The sequence below is a fragment of the Sphaerodactylus townsendi genome, linkage group LG10 (genome assembly GCF_021028975.2).
Source record: "Sphaerodactylus townsendi isolate TG3544 linkage group LG10, MPM_Stown_v2.3, whole genome shotgun sequence".
Taxonomy (NCBI): domain Eukaryota; kingdom Metazoa; phylum Chordata; class Lepidosauria; order Squamata; family Sphaerodactylidae; genus Sphaerodactylus; species Sphaerodactylus townsendi.
This window is the reverse complement of record NC_059434.1, coordinates 84,741,974-84,758,024: the sequence shown is the minus strand read 5'-3', so window position 1 is coordinate 84,758,024 and position 16,051 is coordinate 84,741,974. Positions and strand designations below refer to the sequence as shown.

General features: G+C 66.6%; 1 protein-coding gene across 2 annotated transcripts in view; it reads left to right on the top strand.

The window, feature by feature from the left end:
- SLC4A11 (solute carrier family 4 member 11) overlaps window positions 1-9,608 on the top strand; it is a 124,067-nt gene extending 114,459 nt beyond the window's left edge. For both annotated transcript variants that reach the window (XM_048508828.1, XM_048508827.1), the window contains exons 16-18: window positions 3,465-3,638; window positions 7,643-7,838; window positions 9,430-9,608. In XM_048508828.1, coding sequence (XP_048364785.1) covers window positions 3,465-3,638; window positions 7,643-7,838; window positions 9,430-9,603 — 544 coding nt within the window. In that variant the 3' untranslated portion in view covers window positions 9,604-9,608. The remainder of the gene's footprint in view (window positions 1-3,464; window positions 3,639-7,642; window positions 7,839-9,429) is intronic.
- The last annotated feature ends 6,443 nt before the right edge of the window (window positions 9,609-16,051 follow it).

Genomic DNA, 16,051 nt, shown 5'->3' with positions numbered 1-16,051 from the left:
TCTCTGGAGCAGCAGAAAACCAGCTTGCTCCCTCTGAATATTAGGAAGAACTTTCTGACGGTCAGGGCTGTTTGACAGTGGAATTCACTGCCCTGGAGAGTGGTGGAGTCTCCACCTGAAGGACACAAGCACAGAGAGCTGAATGGCCATCTGTCAGGAAGATGTGTGTGTTCCACCATATTGAGGTTCATCTTGATTGCCTTTGTGATCTCTTCCAACTCTATGATTCTATGAGCCTGCAGTGGTTTCAGAGTCATAGTATAGTACATAGGTACTCGTGGCCCTCCAGATGTTTTGGACTACAGTTCCCATCGTCCTCTGCCAGCATCATGCTGGCAGGGGATGATGGGAATTGTAGTCCATAACATCTGGAGGGCCACGACTTTGACACCTATGGTATAGTATATGTTTGACAGATGTATGTAAGTCTTGGTACCGAGGACCTTTTCTCAGTGAGCTGTTGGATTAACCCCACATTGTTAAATCATTATATAATACAATAATCTTTTTTTGGGGGAAAAATCTACCAATGAAATGGCTTTTTTCATATCACTGTATTAAGTCGAGCATTAATGACATTTCTTATGGTTCTGCTTCAAAGCAATGCAATGTTTTCATTCCAGAATAAGCTGAAACAGAGTTGAACAGGCGTCTGCCGCGCTGACAGGGTGCTAGGAGATACCCGTCGCTCACAATTGTAAATAAATGCACAGTTAACCCCTGCAGTCTATGCCATGCCGATCTGCCCCCCATGCCTCTGTTGTGTCTCTCCAAAGGGTGATCACTACTGCACAGAGGATTATCGGCTGCCCTCTCCCCTCCTTGGAAGAACTCTATAATTCCCGAAGCCTAAAGAAAGCCCCAAATATTCTGAGAGACCCGTCTCATCCAGCACACTCTCTTTTTGAACTGTTACCATCCGGCAGACGATACAGGTCTATCAAAACTAGGACAAAGAGGCTTAGAGACAGCTTCTACTCTAGAGCTGTGGCTGTGCTGAACTCCGCGGCTTCGTGTTGATGTGTTTGGGGCTGTGTAGGGATGGGTGGAGGAAGGGGAAAGTGAGGACGGGGTATGAGTCTGAAATTGTGTGCATCGAGGAATGCTGCTGTAAATTTCGTTGTGCGTGCACAATGACAATAAAATGCTTATGCTTATGCTCAGGCACGGCATTAGATGTTTTCCCTGGTTTTAGCCTATAAGACAGCTCACATCGTCCTAAAAAGGGGACTTTTGGTCACAGCATTGCTCTCACAGCCTTTCAAAGAACTGCCGAGAGAGGCACCCATCCCCCATCCCCCACGCTTATGTAATCCAGCATCCTCAAAGTAGGGTGAGATACAAAAACGGTGTCTCGCTTTTATCGAGCTGCGGCTCAGATCTATCTGCCGGCTCAGAAGCGAGACTCTTTCACGCTCAAGTATTCCCTTTGATGTTTGGATTCCAGCGAGAATCAGACAGGGCATCAAGAGGGTTGCGTCAGGCGTTTCTCTTTTCCTGTCAAATCACAGATTCCGGGTTGCTCCTTGAGACGAGGAACTGGCGGAGACAAGAGACAACGGGGGCGATTCGATTTGATCTTGCTGAGAAGCGCGCCCTGTGTGAACCTAGTCTCCTTCGACTTATTTTCTGTTTGTCTGGGAAACACCGAGGCCCGGCCTCCCGAGATTCTCTTGGTGTAGCTTACAACTGACTTGCCCAGGTCTATCCAGTTTGCCAGATCTTGGGAGCTAAACAGGGCTTCTCACACTGGTTAGTACATGGATGGGAGACCACCAAGCAAGTTCAGGGTCACTCCACGGAGGCAGGCACTGGGGGAAAAAACCTTGAACCCCCTCTTGCCTTGGAAACCTACGGGGCTGCAGCTGAACAGCGCTTTGCAAATAGAAGAATAAGAAGAGTTGGATTTGATCCGGAGTGGTGTGGTCCGGAGTGGTGTGGTGGTTAAGAGGACTGGACTCCAATCTGGAAAACCCGGTTTGATTCCCCACTCCTCCACGTGAGTGGCGGACTCTTATCTGGTGAACTGGGTTTGTTTCCCTGCTCCTCCACGCGAAGCCTGCTGGATGACCTCGGGCCAGTCACAGTTCTCTCAGAACTCTCTCATCCCCACCTACCTCACAAGGTTCTGTTGTGGGTCAGAAAGGTCCTGGGGAATGGACAGAATGCCAGCCATAGAGGGAGGAGGAGTCTGGATTCATACCCTACCTTTCTCTCTTGTAAGGAGACTCAAGGTGGCTTAGAAGCTCCTTTCCCTTCCTCTCCCCACAACAGACACCTTCTGAGGTAGGTGGGGCTGAGAGAGTCCTGAGAGTACTGTGACTGGCCCAGGGTCACCCAGCAGGAATGTAGGAATGCAGAAACACGTCTGGTTCACCAAAGAAGCCTCTGCCACTCAAGTGGAGGAGTGGGAAATCAAAACCTGGTTCTCCATATTAGTATCCACCTGCTCTTAACCATTACATCACACTGGCTCTTACGGCTGGAATCAACTGGCTGTTGTGGGTTTTCTGAGCTGTGTGGCCGTGGTCTGGTGGTTTTTGCTCCTAACATTTCACCCACATCTATGACTGGCGTCTCCAAAGAAACACACCTTAACATGACGCGCCTCTGACAATGCCAGCCAAAGATACGGGCAAAACATTAGGAGATATTAATGAGGCAGGCAGAGGTGGGAAGGAGCTGGTAGGGAACCTAATTTTGTAACTCATCTGGTATATTTAAGAAATGAAGAAGAGTCTGGATTTATACTTCACCTTTCTATCCTGTAAGAAGAAGAAGAAGAAGAGTTTGGATTTATATCCCCCCTTTCTCTCCTGCAGGAGACTCAAAGGGGCTGACAATCTCCTTGCCCTTCCCCCCTCACAACAAACACCCTGTGAGGTGGGTGGGGCTGAGAGAGCTCTGAGAAGCTGTGACTAGCCCAAGGTCACCCAGCTGGCGTGTGTGGGAGTGTACAGGCTAATCTGAATTCCCCAGATAAGCCTCCACAGCTCAGGCGGCAGCGCTGGGAATCAAACCCTGTTCCTCCAGATTAGATACATGAGCTCTTAACCTCCTACGCCACTGCTCCTTTCCCTTCCTCTCCCCACAACAGACACCTTGTGAGGTCGGTGGGGCTGAGAGAGTTCTGAGAGAACCGTGGCTAGCTCAAGGTCACCCAGCAGTAATGTAGGAGTGCGGAAACACATCTGGTTCACCAGATAAGCCTCTGCCACTTAGGTGGAGGAGTGGGGAATCACATCCAGTTCTCCAGATTAGAATCCACCTGCTCTTAACCACTACACCACGCTGGCTCTACAAAATTCAGTTGGACTGACACACAGGTAACAGCGTACAGGATTATTTCAATACAAATGCATCAATCCTTTAAATCTCCAGCTATCTCTCAATTAAAGCCACTGTTCATTCCCTCGCCTGGCTAGCGTGCATTAAAACTGTATTAACGAGAAATTTATTTTCAGACTAGTGAAGGGAACCGCGTATCACTGGGACCTCCTCCTCGTGGCTCTGATCAACACCGGGCTGTCGGTCTTCGGGCTGCCGTGGATCCACGCCGCGTTCCCTCACTCGCCAATGCACGTCCGAGCGCTGGCCTACGTGGAGGAGAGGGTGGAGAACGGGCACATCTACGAGACGTAAGTTATACCCTTCGCAGGGCTCGGCTGGCACTGAGCCTCTCGATCAGACTGCTGAGCCTTAAAGCTAACACTGCATGCAATACAGTTTTAAAACTGAAATCGGTGAGCTCTGTCGGCAAAGACTCACTAGATCAGAAAGAGTTTTGGAGGCTGTATTTCTTTGGGGGGGAAGGCCTGCTCCAACTTTCTCGCTTGCCCCTGGAAGACAAGCCAGATCGTTTGCTTTCTTCTCTGTCCCCGTCTCGATTGGCGCCCTTAAGAACCTAAGAACATAAGAACAAGCCTGCTGGATCAGACCAGAGTCCATCTAGTCCAGCATTCTGCTACTCGCAGTGGCCCACCAGGTGCCTTTGGGAGCTCACAGGCAGGAGGTGAAAGCAATGGCCTTCTGCTGCTGCTGCTCCCGATCACCTGGTCTGCTAAGGCATTTGCAATCTCAGATCAAGGAGGATCAAGACTGGTAGCCATAGATCGACTTCTCCTCCATAAATCTGTCCAAGCCCCTTTTAAAGCTATCCAGGTTAGTGGCCATCACCACCTCCTGTGGCAGCATATTCCAAACACCAATCACACGTTGCGTGAAGAAGTGTTTCCTTTTATTAGTCCTAATTCTTCCCCCCAGCATTTTCAATGAATGCCCCCTGGTTCTAGCATTGTGAGAAAGAGAGAGAAAAATTTCTCTCTGTCAACATTTTCTACCCCAGGCATAATTTTATAGACTTCAATCATATCATCCCCTCAGACGTCTCTCCTCTCCAAGTAAAGAGTCCCCAAGCTGGCTGCAGCCTCTCCTCATAGGGAAGGTGCTCCAGTCCCTCAATCATCCTGGATTGCCCTTCTCTGCACTTTTTCTATCTGCTTCGATATCCTTTTTGAGATGTGGCGGCCAGAGACTGAACACAATACTCCAAGTCGCGGTCGCACCACTGCTTTATATAAGGGGCTGACAATCCCTTTTTAGTTTTATTATCAACTCCTTTCCTAATGATCCCCAGCATAGAGTTTGCCTTTTTCACAGCTGCCATGCATTGAGTTGACATTCCCATGGAACTATCAACTAAGACGCCCAAATCCCTTTCCTGGTCTGTGACTGATAGCTTTTGACCCCTGTAGCGATATTATTATTGAAGTTTGGATTTTTTGCCCCTATGTGCATCACTTTGCATTTTGCTACATTGAGCTGCATTTGCCATTTCTTAGCCCACTCACCTAATTTATCAAGGTCCGCTTGGAGCTCTTCGCAATCCTTTGTTCTTAGCCCGCTGTTCTGGTGCGCTGTGTGGTCGGCCAGTGGTTGGCCTGTGTGTTGCTGTCACAGCGTGTCCTGCGTTGTACCTCAAGGCCAGTTTGTGCATTGTGAATCAGAGCCCTTTCCAAGCATCCTTTCTCACAAATCCTCTGAGGCGAGAGAGCGGGTTGCCTTAAGCCCCTCTTAAGTCTCGCTGAGCTGTGAGGCTGTGGGCCAGAAGCACCACGTTTCCTCATTAGGAAAGACTCCACCTCGGTTCCTAATGTCGGAAAAGCAGGGATGGCACCCGCCAAGGACAAAGGCGGAGGCGTTAGTGTGTTTTCTTCTGAGGCGTCCGATCCACATGTCGATGCAGTGGCAGGTTGGACAGGCCCTCATCATCCCTGCCTTTTGGCATTCCAGGGAAGCTCCTTAAAGGTTAAAAAAGGCAGGATGTAAAAACCAACTCTTCTTCTTCTTCTTCTACATGAGGTCCAACATCCTTTGTCTGCCTGAGTCGGTGCGGCCTCGCTTGCAGGACCGCCAGTGTAGCAGCAGTTCACATTCTCGGAGCTGCCGTCTTCATCAGTTCCAACTGAATGTTATCAGGCCCTGCCGAGCGGTCCGGGTTTCTTCTGGGTCAGCCAAAGGGCTGCCTCGGTTATCTCGCGGCCTTTAGATGACCAAGGCTGTTCGCGGACATTTGCCGCCGCTGGAAACGACAGCTCACAAAATTCTGTTTGTTACGGTTTGCTTTAACCTGTCGTTGACTGGCCCTGGAGCAGTGGCAGATGCTTAAGAAAAATAACATACCTGTTTGGGGAAAAAAATGAGAAAGGCTTGGAGACCTAACAGACAGCCTTGCCATTCTCTGATTTTTCTCTGTGGTGTAGTGGTTAAGAGCAGGTGCACTCTGATCTGGAGAACCGGGTTTGATTCCCCGCTCTGCCACTTGAGCTGTGGAGGCTTACCTGGCGAACTAGATTAGCTTGTGCACTCCGACACACGCCAGCTGGGTGATCTTGGGCTAGTCACAGTTCTTCGCAGCTCTCTCAGAAATGCCGCAGGCTGGGGTGTTTGGGCTGGTGGGAGGGAAGGAAAAGGAGATTCTTGGCCCCTTCTGAATGTCCTTACAGTACAGAAGGGTGGATTATAAATCCCAAAGCTCGCTCTTGTTTTCTTCCAGCAGGCGTTGACTACCCTCAGGGCGTAAACAAGGCAGCTGAGAGGACAAATACTGGCTCCTTAGGATGAGTTTTTGAGCCAATCAGGAGTAGAGAAGGGTGGGAAACGTTCCCAAGGACTCGCACAGCGATTTGAAGACGGCTTCAAAACGTTTCAGCCGCAGAATCGTTTTCAAAGGGGATTCATTTAAAAACGTTTTGAGGTCGGGGGATAGAAACAACGCAGAACTCTGTAGAGGAAATGTTTTATCTCCTGCCTCGAAAGCTTGTGAAAGGTTTGCGCAGGATCAATATCCTAACCCAGTGGTGGCGAACCTTTTTGAGACTGAGTGCCCAAACTGCAACCCAAAACCCACTTATTTATCGCAAAGTGCCAACACGGCAATTTAACCTGAATACTGAGGTTTTAGTTAAGAAAAAATGGTTGGCTCTGAGGCGTGCGTTACTCGGGAGTAAGCTTGGTGGTAGTTGTTGGCTTTGCTTTGAAGCAACCATGGAACTCTTCGAACGGGTGAATCACGACCCTAGGAGGGTTTACTCAGAAGCAAGCCCCATTGTTAGCAACGGAGCTTACTCCCAGGTAAAGGATCGCACTTTAGTTCTTTGCATGAAAATCAGTGGGGTTTAACAGCGCTTAACAGGGTTACGTACACTGCTTCCTCAAAATTAGGTCTTAGCTTTAATGCTAATAATCGAGCCCAGTGGCCCAGGCCAGCCTAGATGTGTGTGTGGGGGGGGGAGTGATTTTCCACCCTCCACATGATGAACTCTGTGCGTGCCCACAGAGAGGGCTCTGAGTGCCACCTCTGGCACCCGTGCCATAGGTTCGCCATCACTGTCCTAACCTAACAATATCCTGACCGGGGCTTCCTCCTCCACTCTAGGATCGTGAGCGTGAAGGAGACACACACAAGCCTTTATTGGCATATAAAACAGGACAAAATTTTAAAACAAAACAAGGTTAAGAAATACAGTTAAAATTGCTAAAATTACTAATTTCCAGTATAAAATTTGCAACAGTTTCACAAAAGAGCACATCAGAGCTGTTCAGGAGATTGGGTATCTTATAACACTCATGCCACTGAGAACATTGCAAGAAAATGGAATTCATGTATTTCGTGCGTATCTTATTGTATTTAGGGCATAGAAACAGAGAATGGTCAAGCGTTTCAACCGTAGTCATATCACATGAACAAACTCTCTTAGAACGTTCCATATTCTTAAATCTTCCCTCCAGCAGAGCTGATGGCAGCACATTGCATCTTGCAGTAGCCAAGGCTCTCCTCTGGGTGGGATTAATCAGCAGACGAAGATATGCTGCCCTAATTCCACGCTCTCATGGGGTTAATAATGTAGTCGGAGAACAGGTTGTCTTGGCAGCATGAGTCAAATTATGAAAATCAAGATCCAAGAGCCTATTCTTAACTAGTCTGAAGGCTTCCACCTTTGTGAGCATAAGGAGTGATTCCAAGGGGAAACCAATAGCTTCAACCTTTCTAAGGATCAAAGTATACCATTCTGAAATAAAGTTCGCCATCACTGTTCTAACCTAACAATATCCCTGACCTGGGCTTCCTCCTCCACTCCAGGATCGTGAGCGTGAAGGAGACCCGGCTGACCACGCTGGTGGCCAATTCCTTGGTGGGCCTCTCGCTCTTGCTGCTGCCGTTCCCGCTTCAGTTGATCCCCAAGCCCGTCCTCTACGGGCTCTTCCTGTACATTGCCTTGACCTCTATCGACGGGAACCAACTCTTCGAGAGAGTGGCCCTCCTGCTGAAAGAACAGGTAGGCCCGGCCGGAAGGCCTGCAAGCCGGGCAGGGAGCGGGGGAACCGTGTGCTGCTCGAAGCCTCTGTTTCCTGAGGAAGCTCATAATAATCAGTTGATTGCCGGCAGCTTGAAAACACCGCCATTAAAATGCTCTCTTATTGCTTTCATGAGCCGGGCCGCTCCCCCTCCGGGCCCTGTTGGTTGACATCTTTGTGCACTCGCAGCAAAACTTGCTGGGCACAGGGCCACCCGGGGACTGCCAGCAAAGACATTCCTGTCATCCGCTCCAGGAAAGAAAACTTTCCCCTCCTGGCTGTCGGAGGGGGCTTGCGTTTGCCTCCGACTGGTGCAGCAAACAATGGTTCGGTTAAGTACCATATATACTCGTGTATAAGTCTAGTTTTTCAGCACATTTTTCGTGCTGAAAAAGCCCCCCTCGACTTATACACGAGTCAGCTGTATTTTAAAAAATATTTTAGGGTTTTTACTTTGTCGGCCTCCAGGGGGCGCAGTTTTTAGGCTAGCAGCACCACAATTTCAGGATATCATCAGGTGACATTCCTGATGATACCTGCCAAGTTTGGTAAAGTTTGGTTCAGGGAGTCCAAAGTTATGGACTGATGCCTCAATTAATGTAATTTTATTGGTATCTATTTTTATTTTTGAAATTTACCAGTAGCTGCTGCATTTCCCACCCTCAACTTATACGTGAGTCAATAAGTTTTCCCAAATTTTTGTGGTAAAATTAGGTGCCTCGACTTATATGCGGGTCGACTTATACACGAGTATATACGGTAATTTGCCTCCAGACCTTTCAGATGGTAATTTGTATTTCAGGCTCAAAAACCGTCTCCTTCCACGTGTCATTCATTTTCATTCATTTCTTAAACCTTTCATGCCATATAGAGCAGGAGTACTCTAATCTGGAGGAACCGGGTTTGATTTCCCACTCCTCCACCTGAGTGGCAGAGGCTTATCTGGTGAACCAGAGGTGCTTCTGCCCTCCTACGCTCCTGCTCGGTGACCCAGGGCTAGTCCCAGTTCTCTCGGAACTCTCTCAGCACCACCTACCTCACCAGGGGCCTTTCCCCACTTACATTTTGCAGCTCGCTACTCTGAGCGCGAGCAATTTCCGCCCCGGGGTCGTGTTCCCAGAGCGCGGGGCAGTCAGAAGGTGCCGTTTCTTCAGCGTCAGAAATGACGCGCGCTGAAGGGACGTTAGAGCGCAGAGTCGGGGCGGCTGCGTTGTCGGCGCCCGGACTTGTGGGGAGCACTGTTGGACCACACGCTATTTGGGGGCAGTAGCGTGCAGCAAACGGTAGGTAGGGAAAGGGCCCAGGTGTCTCTTGGGAGGAGAGGAAGGGAAAGGATTCTCCACTCCTCCACATGAAGCCTGCTGGGTGACCTTGGGCTAGTCACAGCTTCTCAGAGCTCTCTCAGCCCCACCTACCTCACAAGGTGTCAGTTGTGGGGAGAGGAAGGGAAAGGAGCTTGTAAGCCACCTTGAGTCTCCTTACAGGAGAGAAAGGTGGGGCATAAATCCAAACTCTTCTTTTGCTTGTAAGCAGGGGAACGCGCGCCATGCTAACCGGCTTTGTGTCTTCCAGACAGCCTACCCTCCCACGCATTACATCCGCCGGGTGCCCCAGAGGAAGATCCACTATTTCACTGGCCTGCAGGTCCTTCAGCTCGTCATCCTCTGTGGCTTCGGCATGTCTCCTCTTCCCTACATGAAGATGATCTTCCCTCTCATCATGATTGGAATGATCCCCATCAGGTAAGAGCCGCCTGCAGCATCACGGGTCCCGCCAAGGCTGAAGGATTCTGGTGCCTCAGCCAGGGGCGTACCGGCCAGGGGGACATGTAGTGGCACATGCACAGACCAGCCAGTCATGTGGGGGGTGCAAAATCACCACCACCCCACCACCCCCTCTGCACCCACTGAGCAGCTGGGCCGGGAGCCTGCAACGGCCTGCCCCTCGACCCGGCTCTGGCAGCTGCAGGAGCCGCCTGGCGGGACCGGGCCGAGGGGTATGCCGTGTCAGGCTCCCAGCCCCACCCCGCCAAACTGCCCGGGACCGCTTCCGCCGCCAGCTAATGTAAATGGAGCAGGGAGGGGAAGGGGGGCGGGGGCAGGGAGCCGCCTGGAGGAGGTGTTGCCCCGGGCGCCATTTTCCCCTGGTACGCCTATGGGGGGGGGGGGTGGGGGGGGGGGGGGGGGGGGGGGGGGGGGGGTGGGGGGGGGGGGGGATGTGGGGGGCGGGGGGGGTGGGGGGGGGGGGGGGGGGGGGGGGGGGGGGGTGGGGGGGGGGGGGGGGGGGGGGGGGGGGGGGTTGGGGGGGGGGGGGGTTGGGGGGGGGGGGGTGTGGGGGGGGGGGGCGTTGGGGGGGGGGGGTTTTGGGGGGGGGGGGGGGTGGGGGGGGGGGGGGGGGGGGGGGGGGGGGTGGGGGGGGGGGGGGGTGGGGGGGTGGGGGGGGGGGGTGGGGGGGGGGTGGAGGGTGTGGGGGGGGGGGGGGGGGGGGGGGGGTGGGGGGGGGGGGGTGTGGGGGGGGGGGGGGGTGGGGGGGGGGGGGGGTGGGGGGGGGGGGGGGTGGGGGGGGGGGGGGGTGGGGGGGGGGGGGGGTGGGGGGGGGGGGGGGTGGGGGGGGGGGGGGGTGGGGGGGGGGGGGGGTGGGGGGGGGGGGGGGTGGGGGGGGGGGGGGGTGGGGGGGGGGGGGGGTGGGGGGGGGGGGGGGTGGGGGGGGGGGGGGGTGGGGGGGGGGGGGGGTGGGGGGGGGGGGGGGTGGGGGGGGGGGGGGGTGGGGGGGGGGGGGGGTGGGGGGGGGGGGGGGTGGGGGGGGGGGGGGGTGGGGGGGGGGGGGGGTGGGGGGGGGGGGGGGTGGGGGGGGGGGGGGGTGGGGGGGGGGGGGGGTGGGGGGGGGGGGGGGTGGGGGGGGGGGGGGGTGGGGGGGGGGGGGGGTGGGGGGGGGGGGGGGTGGGGGGGGGGGGGGGTGGGGGGGGGGGGGGGTGGGGGGGGGGGGGGGTGGGGGGGGGGGGGGGTGGGGGGGGGGGGGGGTGGGGGGGGGGGGGGGTGGGGGGGGGGGGGGGTGGGGGGGGGGGGGGGTGGGGGGGGGGGGGGGTGGGGGGGGGGGGGGGTGGGGGGGGGGGGGGGTGGGGGGGGGGGGGGGTGGGGGGGGGGGGGGGTGGGGGGGGGGGGGGGTGGGGGGGGGGGGGGGTGGGGGGGGGGGGGGGTGGGGGGGGGGGGGGGTGGGGGGGGGGGGGGGTGGGGGGGGGGGGGGGTGGGGGGGGGGGGGGGTGGGGGGGGGGGGGGGTGGGGGGGGGGGGGGGTGGGGGGGGGGGGGGGTGGGGGGGGGGGGGGGTGGGGGGGGGGGGGGGTGGGGGGGGGGGGGGGTGGGGGGGGGGGGGGGTGGGGGGGGGGGGGGGTGGGGGGGGGGGGGGGTGGGGGGGGGGGGGGGTGGGGGGGGGGGGGGGTGGGGGGGGGGGGGGGTGGGGGGGGGGGGGGGTGGGGGGGGGGGGGGGTGGGGGGGGGGGGGGGTGGGGGGGGGGGGGGGTGGGGGGGGGGGGGGGTGGGGGGGGGGGGGGGTGGGGGGGGGGGGGGGTGGGGGGGGGGGGGGGTGGGGGGGGGGGGGGGTGGGGGGGGGGGGGGGTGGGGGGGGGGGGGGGTGGGGGGGGGGGGGGGTGGGGGGGGGGGGGGGTGGGGGGGGGGGGGGGTGGGGGGGGGGGGGGGTGGGGGGGGGGGGGGGTGGGGGGGGGGGGGGGTGGGGGGGGGGGGGGGTGGGGGGGGGGGGGGGTGGGGGGGGGGGGGGGTGGGGGGGGGGGGGGGTGGGGGGGGGGGGGGGTGGGGGGGGGGGGGGGTGGGGGGGGGGGGGGGTGGGGGGGGGGGGGGGTGGGGGGGGGGGGGGGTGGGGGGGGGGGGGGGTGGGGGGGGGGGGGGGTGGGGGGGGGGGGGGGTGGGGGGGGGGGGGGGTGGGGGGGGGGGGGGGTGGGGGGGGGGGGGGGTGGGGGGGGGGGGGGGTGGGGGGGGGGGGGGGTGGGGGGGGGGGGGGGTGGGGGGGGGGGGGGGTGGGGGGGGGGGGGGGTGGGGGGGGGGGGGGGTGGGGGGGGGGGGGGGTGGGGGGGGGGGGGGGTGGGGGGGGGGGGGGGTGGGGGGGGGGGGGGGTGGGGGGGGGGGGGGGTGGGGGGGGGGGGGGGTGGGGGGGGGGGGGGGTGGGGGGGGGGGGGGGTGGGGGGGGGGGGGGGTGGGGGGGGGGGGGGGTGGGGGGGGGGGGGGGTGGGGGGGGGGGGGGGTGGGGGGGGGGGGGGGTGGGGGGGGGGGGGGGTGGGGGGGGGGGGGGGTGGGGGGGGGGGGGGGTGGGGGGGGGGGGGGGTGGGGGGGGGGGGGGGTGGGGGGGGGGGGGGGTGGGGGGGGGGGGGGGTGGGGGGGGGGGGGGGTGGGGGGGGGGGGGGGTGGGGGGGGGGGGGGGTGGGGGGGGGGGGGGGTGGGGGGGGGGGGGGGTGGGGGGGGGGGGGGGTGGGGGGGGGGGGGGGTGGGGGGGGGGGGGGGTGGGGGGGGGGGGGGGTGGGGGGGGGGGGGGGTGGGGGGGGGGGGGGGTGGGGGGGGGGGGGGGTGGGGGGGGGGGGGGGTGGGGGGGGGGGGGGGTGGGGGGGGGGGGGGGTGGGGGGGGGGGGGGGTGGGGGGGGGGGGGGGTGGGGGGGGGGGGGGGTGGGGGGGGGGGGGGGTGGGGGGGGGGGGGGGTGGGGGGGGGGGGGGGTGGGGGGGGGGGGGGGTGGGGGGGGGGGGGGGTGGGGGGGGGGGGGGGTGGGGGGGGGGGGGGGTGGGGGGGGGGGGGGGTGGGGGGGGGGGGGGGTGGGGGGGGGGGGGGGTGGGGGGGGGGGGGGGTGGGGGGGGGGGGGGGTGGGGGGGGGGGGGGGTGGGGGGGGGGGGGGGTGGGGGGGGGGGGGGGTGGGGGGGGGGGGGGGTGGGGGGGGGGGGGGGTGGGGGGGGGGGGGGGTGGGGGGGGGGGGGGGTGGGGGGGGGGGGGGGTGGGGGGGGGGGGGGGTGGGGGGGGGGGGGGGTGGGGGGGGGGGGGGGTGGGGGGGGGGGGGGGTGGGGGGGGGGGGGGGTGGGGGGGGGGGGGGGTGGGGGGGGGGGGGGGTGGGGGGGGGGGGGGGTGGGGGGGGGGGGGGGTGGGGGGGGGGGGGGGTGGGGGGGGGGGGGGGTGGGGGGGGGGGGGGGTGGGGGGGGGGGGGGGTGGGGGGGGGGGGGGGTGGGGGGGGGGGGGGGTGGGGGGGGGGGGGGGTGGGGGGGGGGGGGGGTGGGGGGGGGGGGGGGTGGGGGGGGGGGGGGGTGGGGGGGGGGGGGGGTGGGGGGGGGGGGGGGTGGGGGGGGGGGGGGGTGGGGGGGGGGGGGGGTGGGGGGGGGGGGGGGTGGGGGGGGGGGGGGGTGGGGGGGGGGGGGGGTGGGGGGGGGGGGGGGTGGGGGGGGGGGGGGGTGGGGGGGGGGGGGGGTGGGGGGGGGGGGGGGTGGGGGGGGGGGGGGGTGGGGGGGGGGGGGGGTGGGGGGGGGGGGGGGTGGGGGGGGGGGGGGGTGGGGGGGGGGGGGGGTGGGGGGGGGGGGGGGTGGGGGGGGGGGGGGGTGGGGGGGGGGGGGGGTGGGGGGGGGGGGGGGTGGGGGGGGGGGGGGGTGGGGGGGGGGGGGGGTGGGGGGGGGGGGGGGTGGGGGGGGGGGGGGGTGGGGGGGGGGGGGGGTGGGGGGGGGGGGGGGTGGGGGGGGGGGGGGGTGGGGGGGGGGGGGGGTGGGGGGGGGGGGGGGTGGGGGGGGGGGGGGGTGGGGGGGGGGGGGGGTGGGGGGGGGGGGGGGTGGGGGGGGGGGGGGGTGGGGGGGGGGGGGGGTGGGGGGGGGGGGGGGTGGGGGGGGGGGGGGGTGGGGGGGGGGGGGGGTGGGGGGGGGGGGGGGTGGGGGGGGGGGGGGGTGGGGGGGGGGGGGGGTGGGGGGGGGGGGGGGTGGGGGGGGGGGGGGGTGGGGGGGGGGGGGGGTGGGGGGGGGGGGGGGTGGGGGGGGGGGGGGGTGGGGGGGGGGGGGGGTGGGGGGGGGGGGGGGTGGGGGGGGGGGGGGGTGGGGGGGGGGGGGGGTGGGGGGGGGGGGGGGTGGGGGGGGGGGGGGGTGGGGGGGGGGGGGGGTGGGGGGGGGGGGGGGTGGGGGGGGGGGGGGGTGGGGGGGGGGGGGGGTGGGGGGGGGGGGGGGTGGGGGGGGGGGGGGGTGGGGGGGGGGGGGGGTGGGGGGGGGGGGGGGTGGGGGGGGGGGGGGGTGGGGGGGGGGGGGGGTGGGGGGGGGGGGGGGTGGGGGGGGGGGGGGGTGGGGGGGGGGGGGGGTGGGGGGGGGGGGGGGTGGGGGGGGGGGGGGGTGGGGGGGGGGGGGGGTGGGGGGGGGGGGGGGTGGGGGGGGGGGGGGGTGGGGGGGGGGGGGGGTGGGGGGGGGGGGGGGTGGGGGGGGGGGGGGGTGGGGGGGGGGGGGGGTGGGGGGGGGGGGGGGTGGGGGGGGGGGGGGGTGGGGGGGGGGGGGGGTGGGGGGGGGGGGGGGTGGGGGGGGGGGGGGGTGGGGGGGGGGGGGGGTGGGGGGGGGGGGGGGTGGGGGGGGGGGGGGGTGGGGGGGGGGGGGGGTGGGGGGGGGGGGGGGTGGGGGGGGGGGGGGGTGGGGGGGGGGGGGGGTGGGGGGGGGGGGGGGTGGGGGGGGGGGGGGGTGGGGGGGGGGGGGGGTGGGGGGGGGGGGGGGTGGGGGGGGGGGGGGGTGGGGGGGGGGGGGGGTGGGGGGGGGGGGGGGTGGGGGGGGGGGGGGGTGGGGGGGGGGGGGGGTGGGGGGGGGGGGGGGTGGGGGGGGGGGGGGGTGGGGGGGGGGGGGGGTGGGGGGGGGGGGGGGTGGGGGGGGGGGGGGGTGGGGGGGGGGGGGGGTGGGGGGGGGGGGGGGTGGGGGGGGGGGGGGGTGGGGGGGGGGGGGGGTGGGGGGGGGGGGGGGTGGGGGGGGGGGGGGGTGGGGGGGGGGGGGGGTGGGGGGGGGGGGGGGTGGGGGGGGGGGGGGGTGGGGGGGGGGGGGGGTGGGGGGGGGGGGGGGTGGGGGGGGGGGGGGGTGGGGGGGGGGGGGGGTGGGGGGGGGGGGGGGTGGGGGGGGGGGGGGGTGGGGGGGGGGGGGGGTGGGGGGGGGGGGGGGTGGGGGGGGGGGGGGGTGGGGGGGGGGGGGGGTGGGGGGGGGGGGGGGTGGGGGGGGGGGGGGGTGGGGGGGGGGGGGGGTGGGGGGGGGGGGGGGTGGGGGGGGGGGGGGGTGGGGGGGGGGGGGGGTGGGGGGGGGGGGGGGTGGGGGGGGGGGGGGGTGGGGGGGGGGGGGGGTGGGGGGGGGGGGGGGTGGGGGGGGGGGGGGGTGGGGGGGGGGGGGGGTGGGGGGGGGGGGGGGTGGGGGGGGGGGGGGGTGGGGGGGGGGGGGGGTGGGGGGGGGGGGGGGTGGGGGGGGGGGGGGGTGGGGGGGGGGGGGGGTGGGGGGGGGGGGGGGTGGGGGGGGGGGGGGGTGGGGGGGGGGGGGGGTGGGGGGGGGGGGGGGTGGGGGGGGGGGGGGGTGGGGGGGGGGGGGGGTGGGGGGGGGGGGGGGTGGGGGGGGGGGGGGGTGGGGGGGGGGGGGGGTGGGGGGGGGGGGGGGTGGGGGGGGGGGGGGGTGGGGGGGGGGGGGGGTGGGGGGGGGGGGGGGTGGGGGGGGGGGGGGGTGGGGGGGGGGGGGGGTGGGGGGGGGGGGGGGTGGGGGGGGGGGGGGGTGGGGGGGGGGGGGGGTGGGGGGGGGGGGGGGTGGGGGGGGGGGGGGGTGGGGGGGGGGGGGGGTGGGGGGGGGGGGGGGTGGGGGGGGGGGGGGGTGGGGGGGGGGGGGGGTGGGGGGGGGGGGGGGTGGGGGGGGGGGGGGGTGGGGGGGGGGGGGGGTGGGGGGGGGGGGGGGTGGGGGGGGGGGGGGGTGGGGGGGGGGGGGGGTGGGGGGGGGGGGGGGTGGGGGGGGGGGGGGGTGGGGGGGGGGGGGGGTGGGGGGGGGGGGGGGTGGGGGGGGGGGGGGGTGGGGGGGGGGGGGGGTGGGGGGGGGGGGGGGTGGGGGGGGGGGGGGGTGGGGGGGGGGGGGGGTGGGGGGGGGGGGGGGTGGGGGGGGGGGGGGGTGGGGGGGGGGGGGGGTGGGGGGGGGGGGGGGTGGGGGGGGGGGGGGGTGGGGGGGGGGGGGGGTGGGGG